Source organism: Leucopleurus acutus (genome assembly GCF_964270905.1).
Source record: "Leucopleurus acutus genome assembly, chromosome: X".
In the NCBI taxonomy this organism is placed as follows: Eukaryota; Metazoa; Chordata; class Mammalia; order Artiodactyla; family Delphinidae; genus Leucopleurus; species Leucopleurus acutus.
The window spans coordinates 61,998,758-62,015,613 of NC_139148.1; the positions used below are offsets into that span (position 1 = coordinate 61,998,758).

At 40.0% G+C, this 16,856-nt stretch overlaps 1 protein-coding gene across 1 annotated transcript in view; it reads right to left on the reverse strand.

The window, feature by feature from the left end:
* HDAC8 (histone deacetylase 8) overlaps window positions 1–16,856 on the reverse strand; it is a 219,611-nt gene that overhangs the window by 112,182 nt on the left and 90,573 nt on the right. The window contains exon 8 of the mRNA XM_082864933.1: window positions 2,363–2,535. Coding sequence (XP_082721059.1) covers window positions 2,363–2,535 — 173 coding nt within the window. The remainder of the gene's footprint in view (window positions 1–2,362; window positions 2,536–16,856) is intronic.

Genomic DNA, 16,856 nt, shown 5'->3' on the forward strand with positions numbered 1-16,856 from the left:
TTTGAACCACTTAGTAGGCAGTCTTTAGTGAAGCAGTCAGACCATGCACAATGTGGAACTGGGAAGTCCAAGGCCTACAAAGATTAAAAAGGCCCTCATCTCAGAACAAATATGCACCCGAGGACTCCAAAGTCCTCAATTCCACCAAGAGTCATTGGTAAGACTGAGATCCCTGGAACCCAGATCTTCTGAGGTGACCTACTCAAAGTGAAGGTTTCTGTGATGAATTCTGTAACAATTCTATAAAATGACTGCTGGATGTGACTTGTATATTAAAGCTATTGGCAGATATAGCCCTGAAAACCTCCAGGAAAGAGAAAAGGAAAATGCTGACAGAAACAGACTTCTTTCTTTTCATTTCAGCATTCCTTTTCTCCACAAAATACAGGCCTAGTGGCAGAGATCAAAGAGAATGAGATGAGAAAAGGACTGCTGATTGACGCTCTGACTCACCTCGTCAGGTCCTGTCACAGTCACCCAGCAGCCATATTATACTGGCTAATAATCAGCATATTTTTGTGCTGAATAGATGTGTTCTGCCATGCAAGCACTAGAACATTTGGCTTTTAACTAAATTCCAAGAGTGTAAGGATAAAATGGAAAGATTTCCTAACCTCAGTGCAGCCTGAGGGAAATAGAATCTGGTCTATTTTAGGTAGGGTGACCGTATCATTTATCATCCACAATGGTACACTTTTAAGAGTAAAAAAGGGACACTATTAATAATTACACTGGAATAACATGTATAGATTGAGACATATGGTGCCCTTTTCTTAAGCCTTTCTATTCCTTGAAAGGTCAGGGATGCTGGGGCTTCTACAATGTGTCTTTTTGGCCTCAATGGGATCCACTGAAGTTTGGGCACGTGGCCATCTCTGCCAATTGTCTATGTGTTACTGGGGGTTGAGAATTGAAGTGAAATAGTACAGGTATTACTTTAAACACTCCTGACATGGAAAATCTGAATTTATCTGATCAAATTATTGGGTATGATTATTTGATTTCAAAAAGAATCCCCATAGGTTTTAAGTAGCAAGCTCTCTCTGGCATACATACAGTATGATTTGATTTGCAAAAATTCCATTTATGCACAGGTATTTTCAGGAATACACATATTACATAAGAAGAGTTATATATTCAAAAGCCAAGACTTGGGGCTGAGAAAGCCAAGAGGCTTTGAAAGTGCTAAGTAAAGGCTGTAGCCTTAAACAAAAGTCGGATTCACACAGATGTATATTGAGGAAAGGGCTTTTCTTCTTCCTCCTGGCCCTACCTGTGTCATAATCACTGTCTTTAGTGCCGTCAAGGAAAGTAATATGTCCGCGGCACCTATCAATTTTATCTTTTCCTTGAGTTGAAGTTAATACATTTCTCGCCAGCTTTTCATAAGAGGTTGTCTCTTGTAAGCACCTTTAATTTCGATCCCTCTAGGGTTTGAGGCTGCCCAAGGACCAGGCTTGTGTATTTGTGTTGAATGCTCACTCATTTTCATAAGGCCTTCCCACAATCTCCTCTAATTTGGTTTTTACAACAGTTTGACAAACAACAAACTATTAGCGCTTCCATAATACATACATTTTAAGCTCAATCTGCTTGACCATGTTATTTTAACACACCAGTCCATTCATCTAATGGAATAAAGATTGTGCCTGATAGACAGAAGATTCTAAGCAAGGCAGCTTCAAAGGTAGTTGAGGTTTGTGAAAGGTTCCTTTCACAAATGTGTAAATGCTTCTATTGAATAGACCCAGCTTTCTGATGGTTAAGTAATACAAAACACTGAAGGCAAAGTGTTTTGTGCACAAGGTACACTCTGAAGGCAAAAATGCCTAAGAGACACTTTAGATCTCTCAATTTTGCTTTATTGTAACAAATCCATGCTTTTTTAGTGGGGGAGAAGTTGTTCTTGAATTCAGCTTAGATATTCAATTAATTCATGCATTTACTACTTATATGTGAGTAGGGTTAGAATTTTAGTGGTATGTTTCCAAAAGATAATGATTAGAACTGGGACTCAAAGGCTATACTGAGAGAAGATGGATCAAAGTCCACTGGGGTTAACATTCTCTATTCTTAATAAGATCTGATGTCACCTTTAACCAAAGCACCTTTGCTTCAGGAATGGAAACTTAGACTTCAGAGTGCCAAGGAGTCAATGCACATGCCAGGCTGAGGAGGAGAAGTGTGTCAGAATACTTCCTTATGCTGAACTGTGAAGGTGGCAGGTTCATTGACTCAGGCTTCTGGACCATGGGCAGGTTGGTATTATCCAATCTTAGAAAGCCAAGTTTTCCTCAGTGTCAATGGACAAAACATGGGGGAAGGTCAACAAATTCTCGTGGTGACCTTCCTTTGTACTCACCTCCTCCCAAAATGAGCGTTGCCAATTGCCACTGAAGGATGTACTTAAGACACTTGCCAATTCCCACCGGAGTCATGTTAAAGGAGCACATGGGATCCCCAGCTATTGTATCAGCTCCCAGCTGTAAGACCACTGCTTTGGGATTAAAGGCTATGTACACCTCCTTTAGTACACTGGAAAAGAAAAAGGAGACAAAATGTCAGAAAAAGATAGGGCAGTTTGGTCTAAGGGTGGTTGTGGAGGGTAGTGGGAGGTATAGTTGAATCAGCAAATAGTGAAGGGAAAAAATCCAACTTGTCAGACTCATCAAACTTTCTATCTAAAAAGGGGTAAATCAGACTGCATGTAAATTGTAGCTCAGAAAACCTGACTTACAAAAAAATTTCCCCCTACCTCCATCCTCACCAAGGACCAAATTTGCTTTTCTGTTTTAGAACTCAGACTTCCTTTAAATATTCATATCAATTTAACTTCAACAGCCATAGGACTGGTTTAGTATACATTTACTCCATTTTATAATCTGTGAAAATAGGACAATACACTGAATTAAGGATTATTTCTGATAAGTTAAGATCGTCAACATACTTGGAGTTCACCACCTAGTTATCAATGAGGGTTGGTGAAGAGAATTAAACGCTTTGAAAGCATAGATGTTATCAGCTTACTTTGTATTAGGCTAAAAGACTTCTGGGTTATGAAATGCAGGCTTCCCAAACTTGGATGTAACCAGGGTATTATAGGGAAGGGAACCATAATAACTGATCCAAAATTATAAATCTGAAAGCACTCTAAAGAACAAATTGTAGTGGGTAATAATGAGCATAATTTTGGGTAGAATCATTCAATGTTATCAAATCAACCTAAGAGCTTTTCCTGACAGTTAGAAGCCTTAGAGATGAAAAGGAAGTTGTTATTGTGACAGATGACCTTAGGCAAGTTTCTAGTATTATCATTAATTGAATGTTGACAATGTCCAGGATGCATTCCTAGGAGTTATAAGGTCCCTGCTCTCAAGGGGCTTACAATCTAGCTCCCAGACAAAACATATACCAGTCCTCTAGGGCTTGAGTAACTCTTACAGAGACATATAAACAAGTGCAAATTAACATACTTCAGAGTTGAGAAAATGCAGAGTCAAAAAGTGATAAAAAATGTTTGGGGTTAATGACCCCTTCATAATCAACATGTCAAATTATACCAGTTCAGCAAAAATAGAAAAATTCCAGATCCTTCTGAAACTGCAAAAGGAATGCAGGGATATGAAATGCTGTCCTCCAAAATTCATATGTAACCAGGGTATTGAAACTATTGAAAAGTGCTCAGTTGCAGAGGCATTCTTTGACTCAAAAGACCGTTTTGTTTTGATTTCTCATCTACACAGACAAATATTCAGTGATTGTGGAGATTATAAGATATTATAAAACTTATGACATATGATCTTTAATACAGGAATACTCAGGCCTATTCTCTCTTTCATGTGCTTATCTCCTGGGTGCAGAGGGAAGATAAGCCACCTGAATAGTTAGCCAACATTTATTGAGCAGCTACACATACAGAGCACCCTATTAGCTGCTGCTGGGAGACACAGAGGAAGGTGTGATTTCTGTTTTAAAAAGGTTTACAGCTTAACGAGGAGGAGGGGGAGGCAAGCAAGACTAACGTTTTTTCCATTTTCATTCTTTCCCTTACTTTGCACACATTTACTGAGTGCCCTCTGTGTGTCCAGTATGTAACTGTATCAGATGCTGCAGGGAAAAAAAATGACGAATATGGCACAGCTCTTTATCTTCACGTAGCTCAGAACAGAGGGGAAGACTCGGACTATATCGATAAATAATTAAAACACAATGATAAATGAAATATCAGTGATGGCACAGAGGAGGAAGTAGAGTAACTCTTGTCAGGTTTTAAAAGATGAGAAGTACAGTGAGCCACCTATCAAAGTGGCTAAAATGAAAAACAGTGAAAATATCAATTGCTGGTGAGGATGTGGAGAAACTCGATCACACAGACCTTTTGGGTGGGAATATAGAATGGTACAGACACTCTGGAAAATAATTTGGCAGTTCCTGTCAAAACTAAAAATGGACTTGGCATACAATCTAAAAATTGCACTCTTGGACATTTATTCCAGAGAAGTTAAGACTTATTTTCATATAGGAACTTGTACATGAATGTTCATAGTAGCTTTATTTTTAACAACCCAAACTGGAAACAACTCAGATGTACTTCAACAAGTGAATGGTTAAACAAATTGCAGTACACCCATACCATTGGAATACTGCTAATCAATAAAAAGAAATAACTCTTGATACCTGCAAAAAACTTGGATGGATCTCAAGAGAATGATGCTGGGTGAATAAGGCCAATCTCAAAATCTGTACTGCATGATTCCACTTATATACCATTGGTGAAACAATTAGAGAGATGGAGAAGAGATTAGCAGTTGCCAGGGGTTAGGGATGAATGTGGCTATAAAAGGGTAGCATGAGAGAGCCTTGTGGTGATGGTACAGTTCTGTACCTTGACTGTGCTGGTGGTTGTGGTTATGCAAAGCTATGCACACACACACACACACACAGACTGAATAAGCCCTATAGATTGTACCAATGTCAACTTCTTGATTTTGATGTTATACTATAATTGTACAAGATGGCAACATTGGAGGAGGCTGTAGGAAGAAGAGACTTCCCCGTACATTTCATTACAACTTTCTGTGAATGCATGATTATCTTGAAATAAAAAGTAAAAAAAAAAAAAGGGTTTCCCTGGTGGCGCAGTGGCTGAGAGTCCGCCTGCCGATGCAGGGGACACGGGTTCGTGCCCCGGTCCGGGAAGATCCCACATGCCATGGAGCCGCTAGGCCCGTGAGCCATGGCCGCTGAGCCTGCGTGTTCAGAGCCTGTGCTCTGCAACGGGAGAGGCCACAAAAGTGAGAGACCCGCGTACCGCAAAAAAATAAAAATAAAAAATTAGGAGAAGTTTACAGGCACATGGGGGTGAAGGTATGGAAAATGGAAGCAGGGAGGGTTGTGGGGGTTATGGGTAAGGGACTAGGTTTACAGAAGGAACTGCACACACCAGAGCATAAAAGCTTGGAGCAGGGAGTGGTGGGAGTGAGGCTGGTGAAGTAAACGTGGGTTAGAGCACAAAGGGCCAGATAGGCCAGGCAGTTTGGACTTTTACTTAAAGGCTATGAAATGTCTCTAAATCATACCAATGCTTTCCTTAGGTCAGTCTCCCAAGGCAATAGAAATAAAAGCAAAAATAAACAAATGGGACGGAATCAAACTTAATAAGCTTTTACACAGCAAAGGAAACCATAAACAAAAAGAAAAGACAACCTATGGAATGGGAGAAAATATTTGCAAATGATGGACTGACAAGGGCTTAATTTCCAAAATATACAAACAGCTCATATAGTTTAATATCAAAAAAGCCAAACAACTCAATCAAAAAATGGGCAGAAGACCTAAACAGACATTTCTCCAAAGAAGACATACAGATGGCCAAGAGGCACATGAAAACATGCTCAACATCACTAATTACTAGAGAAATGCAAATCAAAACTGCCTCACACTGGTCAGAATGGCCATCATTAAAAAGTCTACATATAACAAATGCTGGAGAGGGTGTGGAAGAAAGGGAACCCTCCTACACTGTTGGTGGGAACGTAAACTGGTACAGCCACTGTGGAGAACACTATGGACGTTCCTTAAAAAACTAAAAATAGGGCTACCATATGACCTAGCAATCCCACTCCTGGGCATATATACAGAGAAAACTCTAATTTGAAAAGATACATGCATTCCCAGTGTTCACAGCCAAGACATGGAAACAACCTTAATGTCCACTGACAGATGAATGGTAAAGAAGACATGGTATGTATGTATGTATATATGTATGTGTGTGTGTGTGTATATATATATATATGTATATATATATATAACTGGAATACTACTCAGCCATAAGAAAGAATGAAATCATGCCATTTGCAGCAACATGGATGGACCTAGAGATTATCATACTAAGTGAAGTAAGTCAGACAGAGAAAGGCAAATATCATATAATATCAGTTATATGTGGAATCTAAAATATGACACAAATGAATTTATTTACAAAACAGTAATAGACTCACAGACATAGAAAACTTACAATTACCAAAAGGGAAAGGGAGTTGGGGAAGGATAAATTAGGAGTTTGGGATTAGCAGATACAAACTACCATATATAAAACAGATAAATAGCAAGGTCCTACTGTATAGCACAGGGAACTATATTCAATATCCTGTAATAAACCACAATGGAAAAGAATATGAAAAAGAATATATAAATCACTTTGCTGTACATCAGAAACTAACACAACATTGTAAATCAACTATACTTCAATAGAAAAGAATTCATTAAAGGGTATGAAATGTCTCAAACGTGTGTGCACGTGCGTGTGCACCACATGCACAAGGCATGATTAAATTTACATTTTGAAAAGATCCTCTGATTACAGCGTAGGATACAGTGAAGGTTATCAAGAGGGTTTTTTTTTTCTTTTTTTTTTGCGGTACATGGGCCTCTCACTGTTGTGGCCTCTCCCTTTGCGGAGCACAGGCTCCAGACGCGCAGGCTCAGCAGCCATGGCTCACGGGCCTAGCCGCTCCACGGCATGTGGGATCTTCCCGGACAGGGGCACGAACCCGTGTCCCCTGCATCGGCAGGCAGACTCTCAACCACTGCGCCACCAGGGAAGCCCATCAAGAGGGTTTTTGCAACCATCCAGGCCAGTGGCAGCAAGGGTCGGGAGGAAGAGATGGATTTAGGAGATATTCCTATGGTAGAATTGATAGGGCAATACACACTGACAGACAAGAAAAGCATATACATATGACAGTCATGAATATGTGGTACTGGGAGGGAGGAAAGGATAAAGGAAGGCAGGTGTTTCTGGGAGAGTTGTTTTAATGATAACCAGGAAGGGAAAATGAGTCCTCAGGGAGTTCTGATGAAGAGGGCTTCAGATGGGTAGAGAAAAGGGTAATTAGAAGCTTTGAAAAAGGTAGGGTATTTTGTACACAGTGTAATTTGGCAGTTCCTTTGCTTCACCTCCAATTGGTAAACAACTACATTTCTTGCAGCATCTAGTCTGATTTTTTAAAAATACAAATATAATGAATACATTCTTCATGCTAAAAAATCAAACATAAAAGTCTATCAAATAAAAGGGAAAAAAACCTCCTTTTCTCCATCTCTACTCCCTCTCTAGAGGTAACTCCTGATTCATTACACATAGTTTCAATCAGCTCAGTCAACGATGAGAAACAGTTTGAGGTGTATCTTTCAAGATCAAACTTTTTCTGCCTCATGCTTGAGTGAGCTGGTTGAAGCTATGTCTAATAAATGCCTTCTTTTACCTCTTTTCTTTACCTGAAAATGTCTTCCCTTGTATTCCTTCTCTTCCTTGAGGCTAATTTCACCAGCTGGGCACTAGATTCTCTTTCCTGTTGCTCTAAGGGCCATGTATCAGCAATGAGCTCTTTCTTACATCTTTAGTCTCTGTCTTCCTACTGATTCAGTTCCTTTAGGTTACAAGTTGTCCATCTCTTCATCCCCTTTTCAACACTGCCAAATTTGTCTACTTATTGGCCACCTCTACACACTTCTTGTAATCCAGTTTTTGATCTCACTGCTCTCCTGAAACTGCTTTCTTGAAGGGAGAGAGACCTCTGTGTCATGATATCCAAAAGCTTTTTCTCTGTTATCTTTATCAATTTCTCAGAAGCAATTGATGGTGGATACTACTCAGAAATCTGCAGCTGGTCATCATCACTGGCTACGGCTCCATTAAAAAATCTTTTTTTAAAATATTTTTTTTAAAAACAACTTTATCAATATTCACATACCATACAATCCCCCCATTTAAAGTGTACAACTCAACAGCTTTTAGTATACTCACAGAGTTGTGCAACCGTCACCACAATGAATTTTAGAACATTTTTTTTTTACTGCATCACGTGGTTTGTGGGATCTTAGTTCCCCAACCAGGGATTGAACCTAGGTCCTCGGCAGTGAGAGCACGGAGTCCTAACCACTGGACAACCAGGGAATTCCCTAGAACATTTTCATCATCCCCCAAAGAAACACTGTACCCAATAGCAGTTACTACCTATTCCCACCACTCTTCGACCTCCAGCCCCTGGCAACCACTAACCTACTTTCTGTCTCTATGGATTTATCTAATTTTGACCTTTCATATAAATGGAATTATATAATATGTGGTCTTTTGTGACTGGCTTCTTTCATTTCATTTAGCATAATGTTTTCAAGGTTCATCCATGTATTACTACCTCATTCCTTTTTATGGCCAAATAATACTCCATTGTTTGTATATACCACATTTTCTTTATTCTCCACTCATCTGTTGATAGACATTTGGGTTATTTCTATAATTTTTGGCTAATATGAGAAATGCTGCTGTGGACATGTTTTCATTTTTCTAATATACCTAGGAGTAGAATTGCTGGGTCATATGGTAACTCTCTGTTTAACCTTTTTTTTTTTTTTTTTTTGCGGTACGCAGGCCTCTCACTGTTGTGGCCTCTCCCGTTGCGGAGCACAGGCTCCGGACGCGCAGGCTCAGCGGCCATGGCTCATGGGCCTAGCCGCTCATGGCATGTGGGATCTTCCCGGACCGGGGCATGAACCCGTGTCCCCTGCATCGGCAGGCGGACTCTCAACCACTGTGCCACCAGGGAAGCCCTGTGTTTAACCTTTTGAGGGAACTGCCTGACCGTTTTCCACAGGGGCTGCACCATTTTACATTCCCCCCAGCAATGTGTAACAGATGAGAGTTCCAATTCTTCCACATCTTCACCAACCCTTACTATTTTCTGTTTTTTTTAAAATTATGATATCCATCCTAGTGGGTATAAAGTGGTATCTCATTGTGGTTTTGATTTGCATTTCACTGATGATTAATGATGTTGAGTATCTTTTCATGTGCTTTTTGGCCATTTGTATATCTTCTTTAGAGCAAGGTCTATGCCCATTTTCAAAATGAGCCATTTTTCTTTTTAATATTGATTTGTAAGTGTTGATATATTATAAATACAAGTCCCTTATCAGATACATGACTTGCAAAACTTTTCTCCCATTCTATGGGTTGTCTTTCACTTTCTTGATAGTGTCATTTGAAGCACAAAAGTTTTAAATTTTGATGCAGTCCAATTTATCTATATTTATTCTGCTGCTTGTGCTTTTGGTGTCATGTCTAAGAGAGCAATATCTAATTCAAGGTCATGAACATTTACATCTATGTTTTCTTTTAAGTGTTTTATAGTTTAAGCTCTTACATTTAGACCGTTTAGGCTATATGGACTTAACTTTTGTATATGGTATGAGGTATGGGTCCAAAACCACTTTTTTTTGCATGAGATCCAGTCGTCCCAGCACCATTTGTTGAAAAGACTATTCTTTTCCCATTGAATTGTCTTGGCACTCTTTGAGTAAAATGAATTGACTGTACACATTTCTGGACTCTGAACTTTATTCCATTGCTCTATATGTCTAGCCTCATTGCCAGCACCACACTGTCTTGATTACAGTAGCTTTGTAGTAAGTTTTAAAGCTGGGAAGTGCTCCAACCTTGTTCTTCCTTTTCAAGATTTTTTTTGGTTATTCCGGATTGAATTTCTGTATAAATTTTAGGATCAGCTTGTCAATTTCTACAGTCATCTGTGATTTAAAGCTCCATTTTGACCGTGCTGAACCTATCATCTTACCTCTTCTTCAATTCTTTGTCTCTAACAATACCCCATCCTTTCAGTAATCTGTGTTCAAAACTCTGAGGCCCTTTGTGATTCCTCCCTTTCCCTGCTCCTCTTCAGTTACCAGACTTGCACCAATCCCTCTCCTATTCCGTCCTTTCCACTCTCATGCTCTCATGGCAGTACTCTAATCTAGCACTTATGACCTCCTTGTGGATTACACCAATAGCTTCCTAATTAATTTCTCTGCCTCAAGTCTCTTACCTCTCTAATCCAACACCCCCCCCACACACACACCGCCATCAGATTAATTTTCCTTAGGGAAGGTTTTGATCAAGTCACTTCCTTATTCAAAAACGTTCAATATCTCTCCATTGTCTTTAGATGATGCTTAAAATTCTTAGCTTATGATTCAAAGTCCTTCATGATATGATTCCAGCCTACCTTTTGAATCTTATTTTCTAATAACTCCTTAACCTACGTTATTCTGTAGGCAAACTGAACCGTCCATGGTTCACCCCACTCACCTTGCACTTCCTTTTTGTCATGCACTTCCTTGTGCCTGAAAGTCACCTTTCTACATCGTATCTATTTTTTAAAGGCTCACTCAAATTCCATCTCCTTCATGAATAAAAAATGATAATAATATCAGCTAACATGTATCGAGTACTTTATTAAAAACTGAGCACTGTTCTATGCACTTTATATGTATTAGCTCATGTGACTCATAACAATTTATAAAATAGGTGTTATCATTAATCCTATTCTATAATGGGGAAACAGCAGCATAGAGAGGTTAAGAAATCTGTACAAGATCACACAGCTATTAAGTGGCAAGCTGGCTTTTGAACCCAGGCCTCCTGGCACCAGTCCATGTTCTAAATCACCACAATATACCGGCATCATGATTTACCGTGCATCAGGTGCTTGTTCCAGCCACTTCACACATTATTTTGTATAACAGCAGTAGCAGGCACTGCATTATTATTTTTCGAGTGTTAACCTTAGCTCTAATTATACTATACCCTCATTCTAAAACCTTCGGCAGTTCCCCAAATGCTTGCAGAACATGGTACAAATTTTCATTGCCAAGAATTCCAGGTCCCGCGTGAGGTGATTCCCACCCACTTTTCCAATCTTTGCAAATTGTTCTTCTCATGCACTTGACAGTCCAGACAAACTAAACCATTGCTATTCTCTGTACAGAGCTCAGCCTTTCTGACTTTGATCTTGCTGTACCCTCTGCATAGAGCATCTTCCCCTGCAATCTCATACATTTAAACTTGACCCAGATTTCATAAACACATACACATTTACACACTTTGTAAAGATATAATAATTAGCTACCCTTTAGAAGCCAGATCAAATGTTACCTCCTCAATTAAGCCCTTTTCTGAAGTATCTTCTCCGTTTGAGTGCCCACTGCATTTTATCTCTTATGGTTCTTATAACTTTCCATGTTTCATTTTATTAGACTGTGTATGAATGTGAATATATATGTATATCTCTCTGTGTATCTATAATTTAAAAATTTCCACCAGCTTCCTTGAGGGTAGGCTTAATACTTTATACATAGGAGGCATTCAATAAATAGTTATTAAATGAATAAATGAATGAAATAGCATTCCAGATTGCTTTTGGGAAAGCTTCCCTAACCACTGTAACAGTACTATCTGCTACACTGCAATCATTAATTTTAGGTTTTGGGAAAGTATAAAATCGCTTACCCAGAAAGGAGGGGGAGGACAGGCATCTCATTATACTACATTAGTAACTTCCCTATAAACACATAAGATATTCATTTGAAATAGCAATTTTCTTGATGAGAAACCGGATCCCTCAGTATTGAGCAGTCTGCTCTTCAGACAAGGCTATGCAAATGAGGATGAGAGGCTGTGGCAGCTGTTTCTACAGGCATTGATTTGGGGAAGGTGACTGGTGCCGGAGGTTGATAAAAGCCAGGGGTGATGACGTTAATGATGCTTTTAGATAAAAGGAAAAGCCCAAGAACCAAATTGTAGCATTATCCCCTTTTCTTTTATTCCATCAGGGTAGACCACAGCTTCTATGGTGTACCCTTGGGATCATTCACTGGTGCCACTTTACCTCTAATACGAGTGGTGGAACCTGGTTTTGTTTTGTTTGTTTTTAAATACATGAAGTTCTAAAAGATTCCTCTCAGGGAAATGGAATGCCAGAAAGATGGTGTGACAATTATCCTTAATCAATGTTGGTGATAGATTTGGTAACCCAGACTTGCCCCTCTATAGCTAGACCACTGATTGGTGCATGCTCCTAGCAGGTTTGTCTCCTAACTGCTCGCTTGCAAATCAGCCTTGACCAGCCTTATCATCTTTGTATTTTCCAACAAGCACCCTCAGCACCCTCTAGAGACTTCCTCAACAGAGATTAAAGAAATGAGGAATTCAAAGTTGAAAAACCAAGAAGGGCAGGAAATGGAGAGAAGAGAGAAATATTTGCTACTAACACTGTGAGCTTCCAAAGTCAACGTGAGAAAATTTATTGCCAACAGCAAAACCCTTTCTATGATAAACATTTTAAACCTATTGCATTGTATGGGATTCAGAGGGGGGATTGCGTTAAGGACTCAAAGATGGCTAATCAGTCTCAAATGGGAGCTTGTCAACTTTTCACAGGTATTGTCTTCTCTAAATTCCCTCAGTCATATCTCAACTCAGGTACCGCTGACTCATTCTGCAAAAACTCAACCTGTGGGGGATGCAGCATATGGTAAATGCCTCGGGGATTCCTGAATATCTGTTACAAATGGTTCAGGGATGCAGGGAACTGGAGTGGGGGGGCTCCCTGAGGTGAGGATGATGTGTCATTTTGTTTGGGGCCATGGGTGCCTCTTGGACATATCCAGAAGACATTTAATTTCCTATAAGTCTCTCTTTCTGCTTTTAGCATCAGACAAGGTGTACTGATTCCATTAACATCTTTAGGATAAAACAAAACAAAACACCCAAAGCTATAAAAGAAAAACAAACAAACCAACCTCAAACCTCTAAACCCCCAACCTTCCCAAACAATCCTCAGATTGCTTTTGCTGTTTTATTTTTTAAGATGTAGTTTCTTAATATTTTACAGGGGCATCTTTTCTCTCATTGCTGAGTCCATTATACAGAAACACAGATTCTAATTGGCATCCCTTTCTGACATGCTTTGTAGTAAGTAATTCCACTCATCAATTATGTCACCTTGGCAACAAAAAGGCTGTGCACTATTTTTAGTTTATTATTACTTATCTCTTTACCTCTTTGAAGTACACCATTCTCATTCACACAGGGGAAAGTGAGTCATCTAGAATTAAAGGGCGGTAGGCCTAGAGTGAATGTCGGAGCTAGAATTAGAACACTAATTCTAATTCAAATCTAGTGCTCTTTTCACTAAACCCCAGTGCTCTTTGGCTCTCCGCATTCTGAAAGGCCCAAGGCCCTAGGAAACAGAATATATATTATCTGCGCAGGGGGTGGGGTAGGTGGAGAGGCAGGCTGGTTTGGAGAGCTAAACCGAAACAAACCAACCAAACCAAAACCAAACCAAAAAACCCCAAAATGGAAGAGGGCTTAAAGAATATGAATCCTAAGTCTAGCTATACTAATGACTCTTTATTTGACCTGGGGTAGGTCATTTTACTGCTCTATAACCACCAGGACCCCTCACACAAGCCCAGATTACATTTTGCTATGCATCACATTATTTGGGCATGTCTCATCCACCCCCTTTGCAGCCTCCACAGCATGGAGTTCAGGGAGAACACTGGACTTGGGGGTCAGACAAAGTTGGATCCAGTGCTTGCAATAGCAACTTGGACAAATCACTTCTCTGAACTGTCTCTGTAAAACAAGAATATTCTCTCCCTCACAGGGTTATTATGAGGATTAAATGATATAACATTTGCAAAAGTCTTCTCCCAGCACCAGGCACATGGTAAGCACTCCCTAATGTTGAATGAATAAATGAATGGCCTTAAGTCAGGCCCTTCGAGTGCTATGTTAATTCCTTCAGCCCACTAGGATATTGTTGAGTTCAGCACAGCACACCGTAGCAGTGACTTCCTGAATGGTACTCTAATGTTCCCCAAAGGCAGAGAGAAATTTCAGAGTGTCACTGCCTGGTTATACCTGTTCTGGGAATACAGTAATTCCTTTTCCAGTGCTGCCAATCTATTACCTTTCACCAAACACAAAATTCACTTTAAGAAGGGGCAGAAACACAAGTGCCTTTCTGTTAGATAGAGGTTGGGAGAATATATTATTAAAATTGAAACTGACTTCTCTGATTTCTTAGCAAAAAATCAGATTGGAAGCCAAACAGCTATTTGGCCTTTGCAGACCCTGGATAGTGATGCCCTTGGGGGAAAGGAGAGAGTTGGAGTCATTCCAAACTGTAGTTACAACATTTGTGTGTATATTTACTGCTTGTGCTTACGCTCTCCGCACTTAGTTTTTACTCTCTAAGCCTTGAAGAATTCACAGTTTACCTAGAGCACAGTTTTAATACATACGGGTAGAAATATAGGCCTATATCTCTGTTTCTCATTTCCTAATCATATTTTCTACACTCCCTATATACCTGATACTTCTTCTTTTTCAATTCACTTGCTCTGATTTTTGAACTTAGGTAGATAATAATGATTTGCTAACAATAAACATGACCCTAGCCCTTCCCTCACCCTTCTTTACCCAGGAGGCCTCCCTAAGATTCAAAGTCGAAATCCTGCCATATAGTTAGCACCTGGTGCAGCTCATCAAAATATAATATCCTTTCCCAGATGATTGGAAATCTCTGCCATGCCGTCACACAATGAGGTGTGCAAGAAAAGAGTTTGGGGATTGATTTTCATCATTAACTTGATATTGCATGGTTTTTGTGGGACTTAAAAATAAATGCATTTTTATTACTTTTAAGTACTGCACATAGACTAACTCCAACTCATCATATTTTAGCAGTTATTTTTCTGGGGCAGGATGTATTTTAAACATGCCTATGTTAGAGTGTCTGGTGGATCATTTAGGATCAGTGTCCTGTTGCTTGATGAAATCCAGATCACTCCAATGAAATCCAGATGGGGAAATTGGGTCTCTGGCAACGGCTGCCAGATCTTCTCCATATGAAATCTCTCTAGTCTGTATGCAAATTCAAAACTCCATATCCTGGAAATCCCAAACCAATCAAGTGGCGCTCCGCTTCTTAGTTACTGGACTAAACATAGGGAAGCGATTCATTCTTCCCTGAGGAAATAAGCATGTCTTACATACATCTATCTTGGCACAAAAAGGGCTGGCTAAGCAAATTAATAGTGTAAACAGGACTGTGCTGGGGAATGTTTGTCCTACTTAAGAGAATAAACTTTTTATGCACTTTTTGCACATCCACTTGTATACAAATAATTGATATGCTAATTACAAATGATTCTTAAAGCCCTTTCCCTGAGGTACTGTACGATGCTTTAGTCTAGTTTGAATTACTAGTGTGTCCAGTGCTTGAAAATAATAAAAATGTATTTAAAAATATTCCATAATTCAGACTGGCTTTCCTCTTATTAGGCTGAGTTAGTGAGGCTTGCCTATAATTAAATAGGATAGATGTTTTTCTACTTTCATCCCTAATATATTTAAGGTGTTCCCCCTACCACCCTGCCCCAACCCCAGCATCCCTCACCTTCCTCTGCAGGATTCTCCTGCCCAGGGCGAGCATATACAAACCCCTTTGCATCCAGCTCACTCCTCAGCAGCACTTGCACAGTCTCTAGGCAAATGCACATACCCTTTCGCTTTTTAACTTGTTAGCTGATTATTTGATATGGCTTTCTTTGAGGTGTCTTTTCTTTGGTCCCGCTTTAAGTACCAATGGGTATGGCTCTTTCCTGATGGTTCAGTGGGTAACAGCACATGGAGAGCAAAGCCCGGCCAAACTTAGCATTGGGCCTTTTTGTCAGGTGGGGGACATCAGATTTAACTAAATCTCTGTACAGCCTATGTCAACAGGATACAACAAAGCAGGCAGCTCATCAGTGCCGGCTGCTGCCGGGTGAATGACAGTGTCAGGCAGTCATTCAGAGCTGTAACCTGTGAGAGTGGAGCGTAAAGGGCAGGTTTTTTAGGCTAGAGCGAGGGGACAGAGCAGTGATGAAAGAACACGAGAGGGGAGAGAATTAGGAAGGGGGAGGGGGTACATGGTGGAGAGAAGCTAAGAGGAGTAATATGAATTTTGATGTTAGAATGTCCCACCAAGCACAGACATATTCAAATTTAGGATTCTTTTCAGGGCAGCCCTACGTTAGAGGGTGTAATTCTCAAGTTTTCCATTTATGAGTCAGGTCTTCCTGCCTCTGGGTAGTTTCAGAGCATGTTCTAGCCTCAGAACCTATTACTGCTGTGGAAGAAGAATCAGGTCACTTTCTCCAGGGGGCAGGGATCATTTAGCACTAAGAAGAGAGCAGAGAAGGTACACATCATAGTGACAGAACAAACCCACCGAATTCCAGGAGATGGTCCTCCTGGACTTACATGAAAAAAAAATAAATCGCCTAGGAAGACTGCTTAGGGGTAGGGGCTGTCATGGTGTCAGGGCTACTTGGTGCAGGAGTTTAGGAACTTGTCATGAAAGCCACTGGTCGAGCGAGGAAGAAGGATATAAGAACTGTCCTTCTCAGCCACATAGCACAAGGAGATCAGCTCGGTGCTTTGTGACCACCTAGAGGGGTAGGAT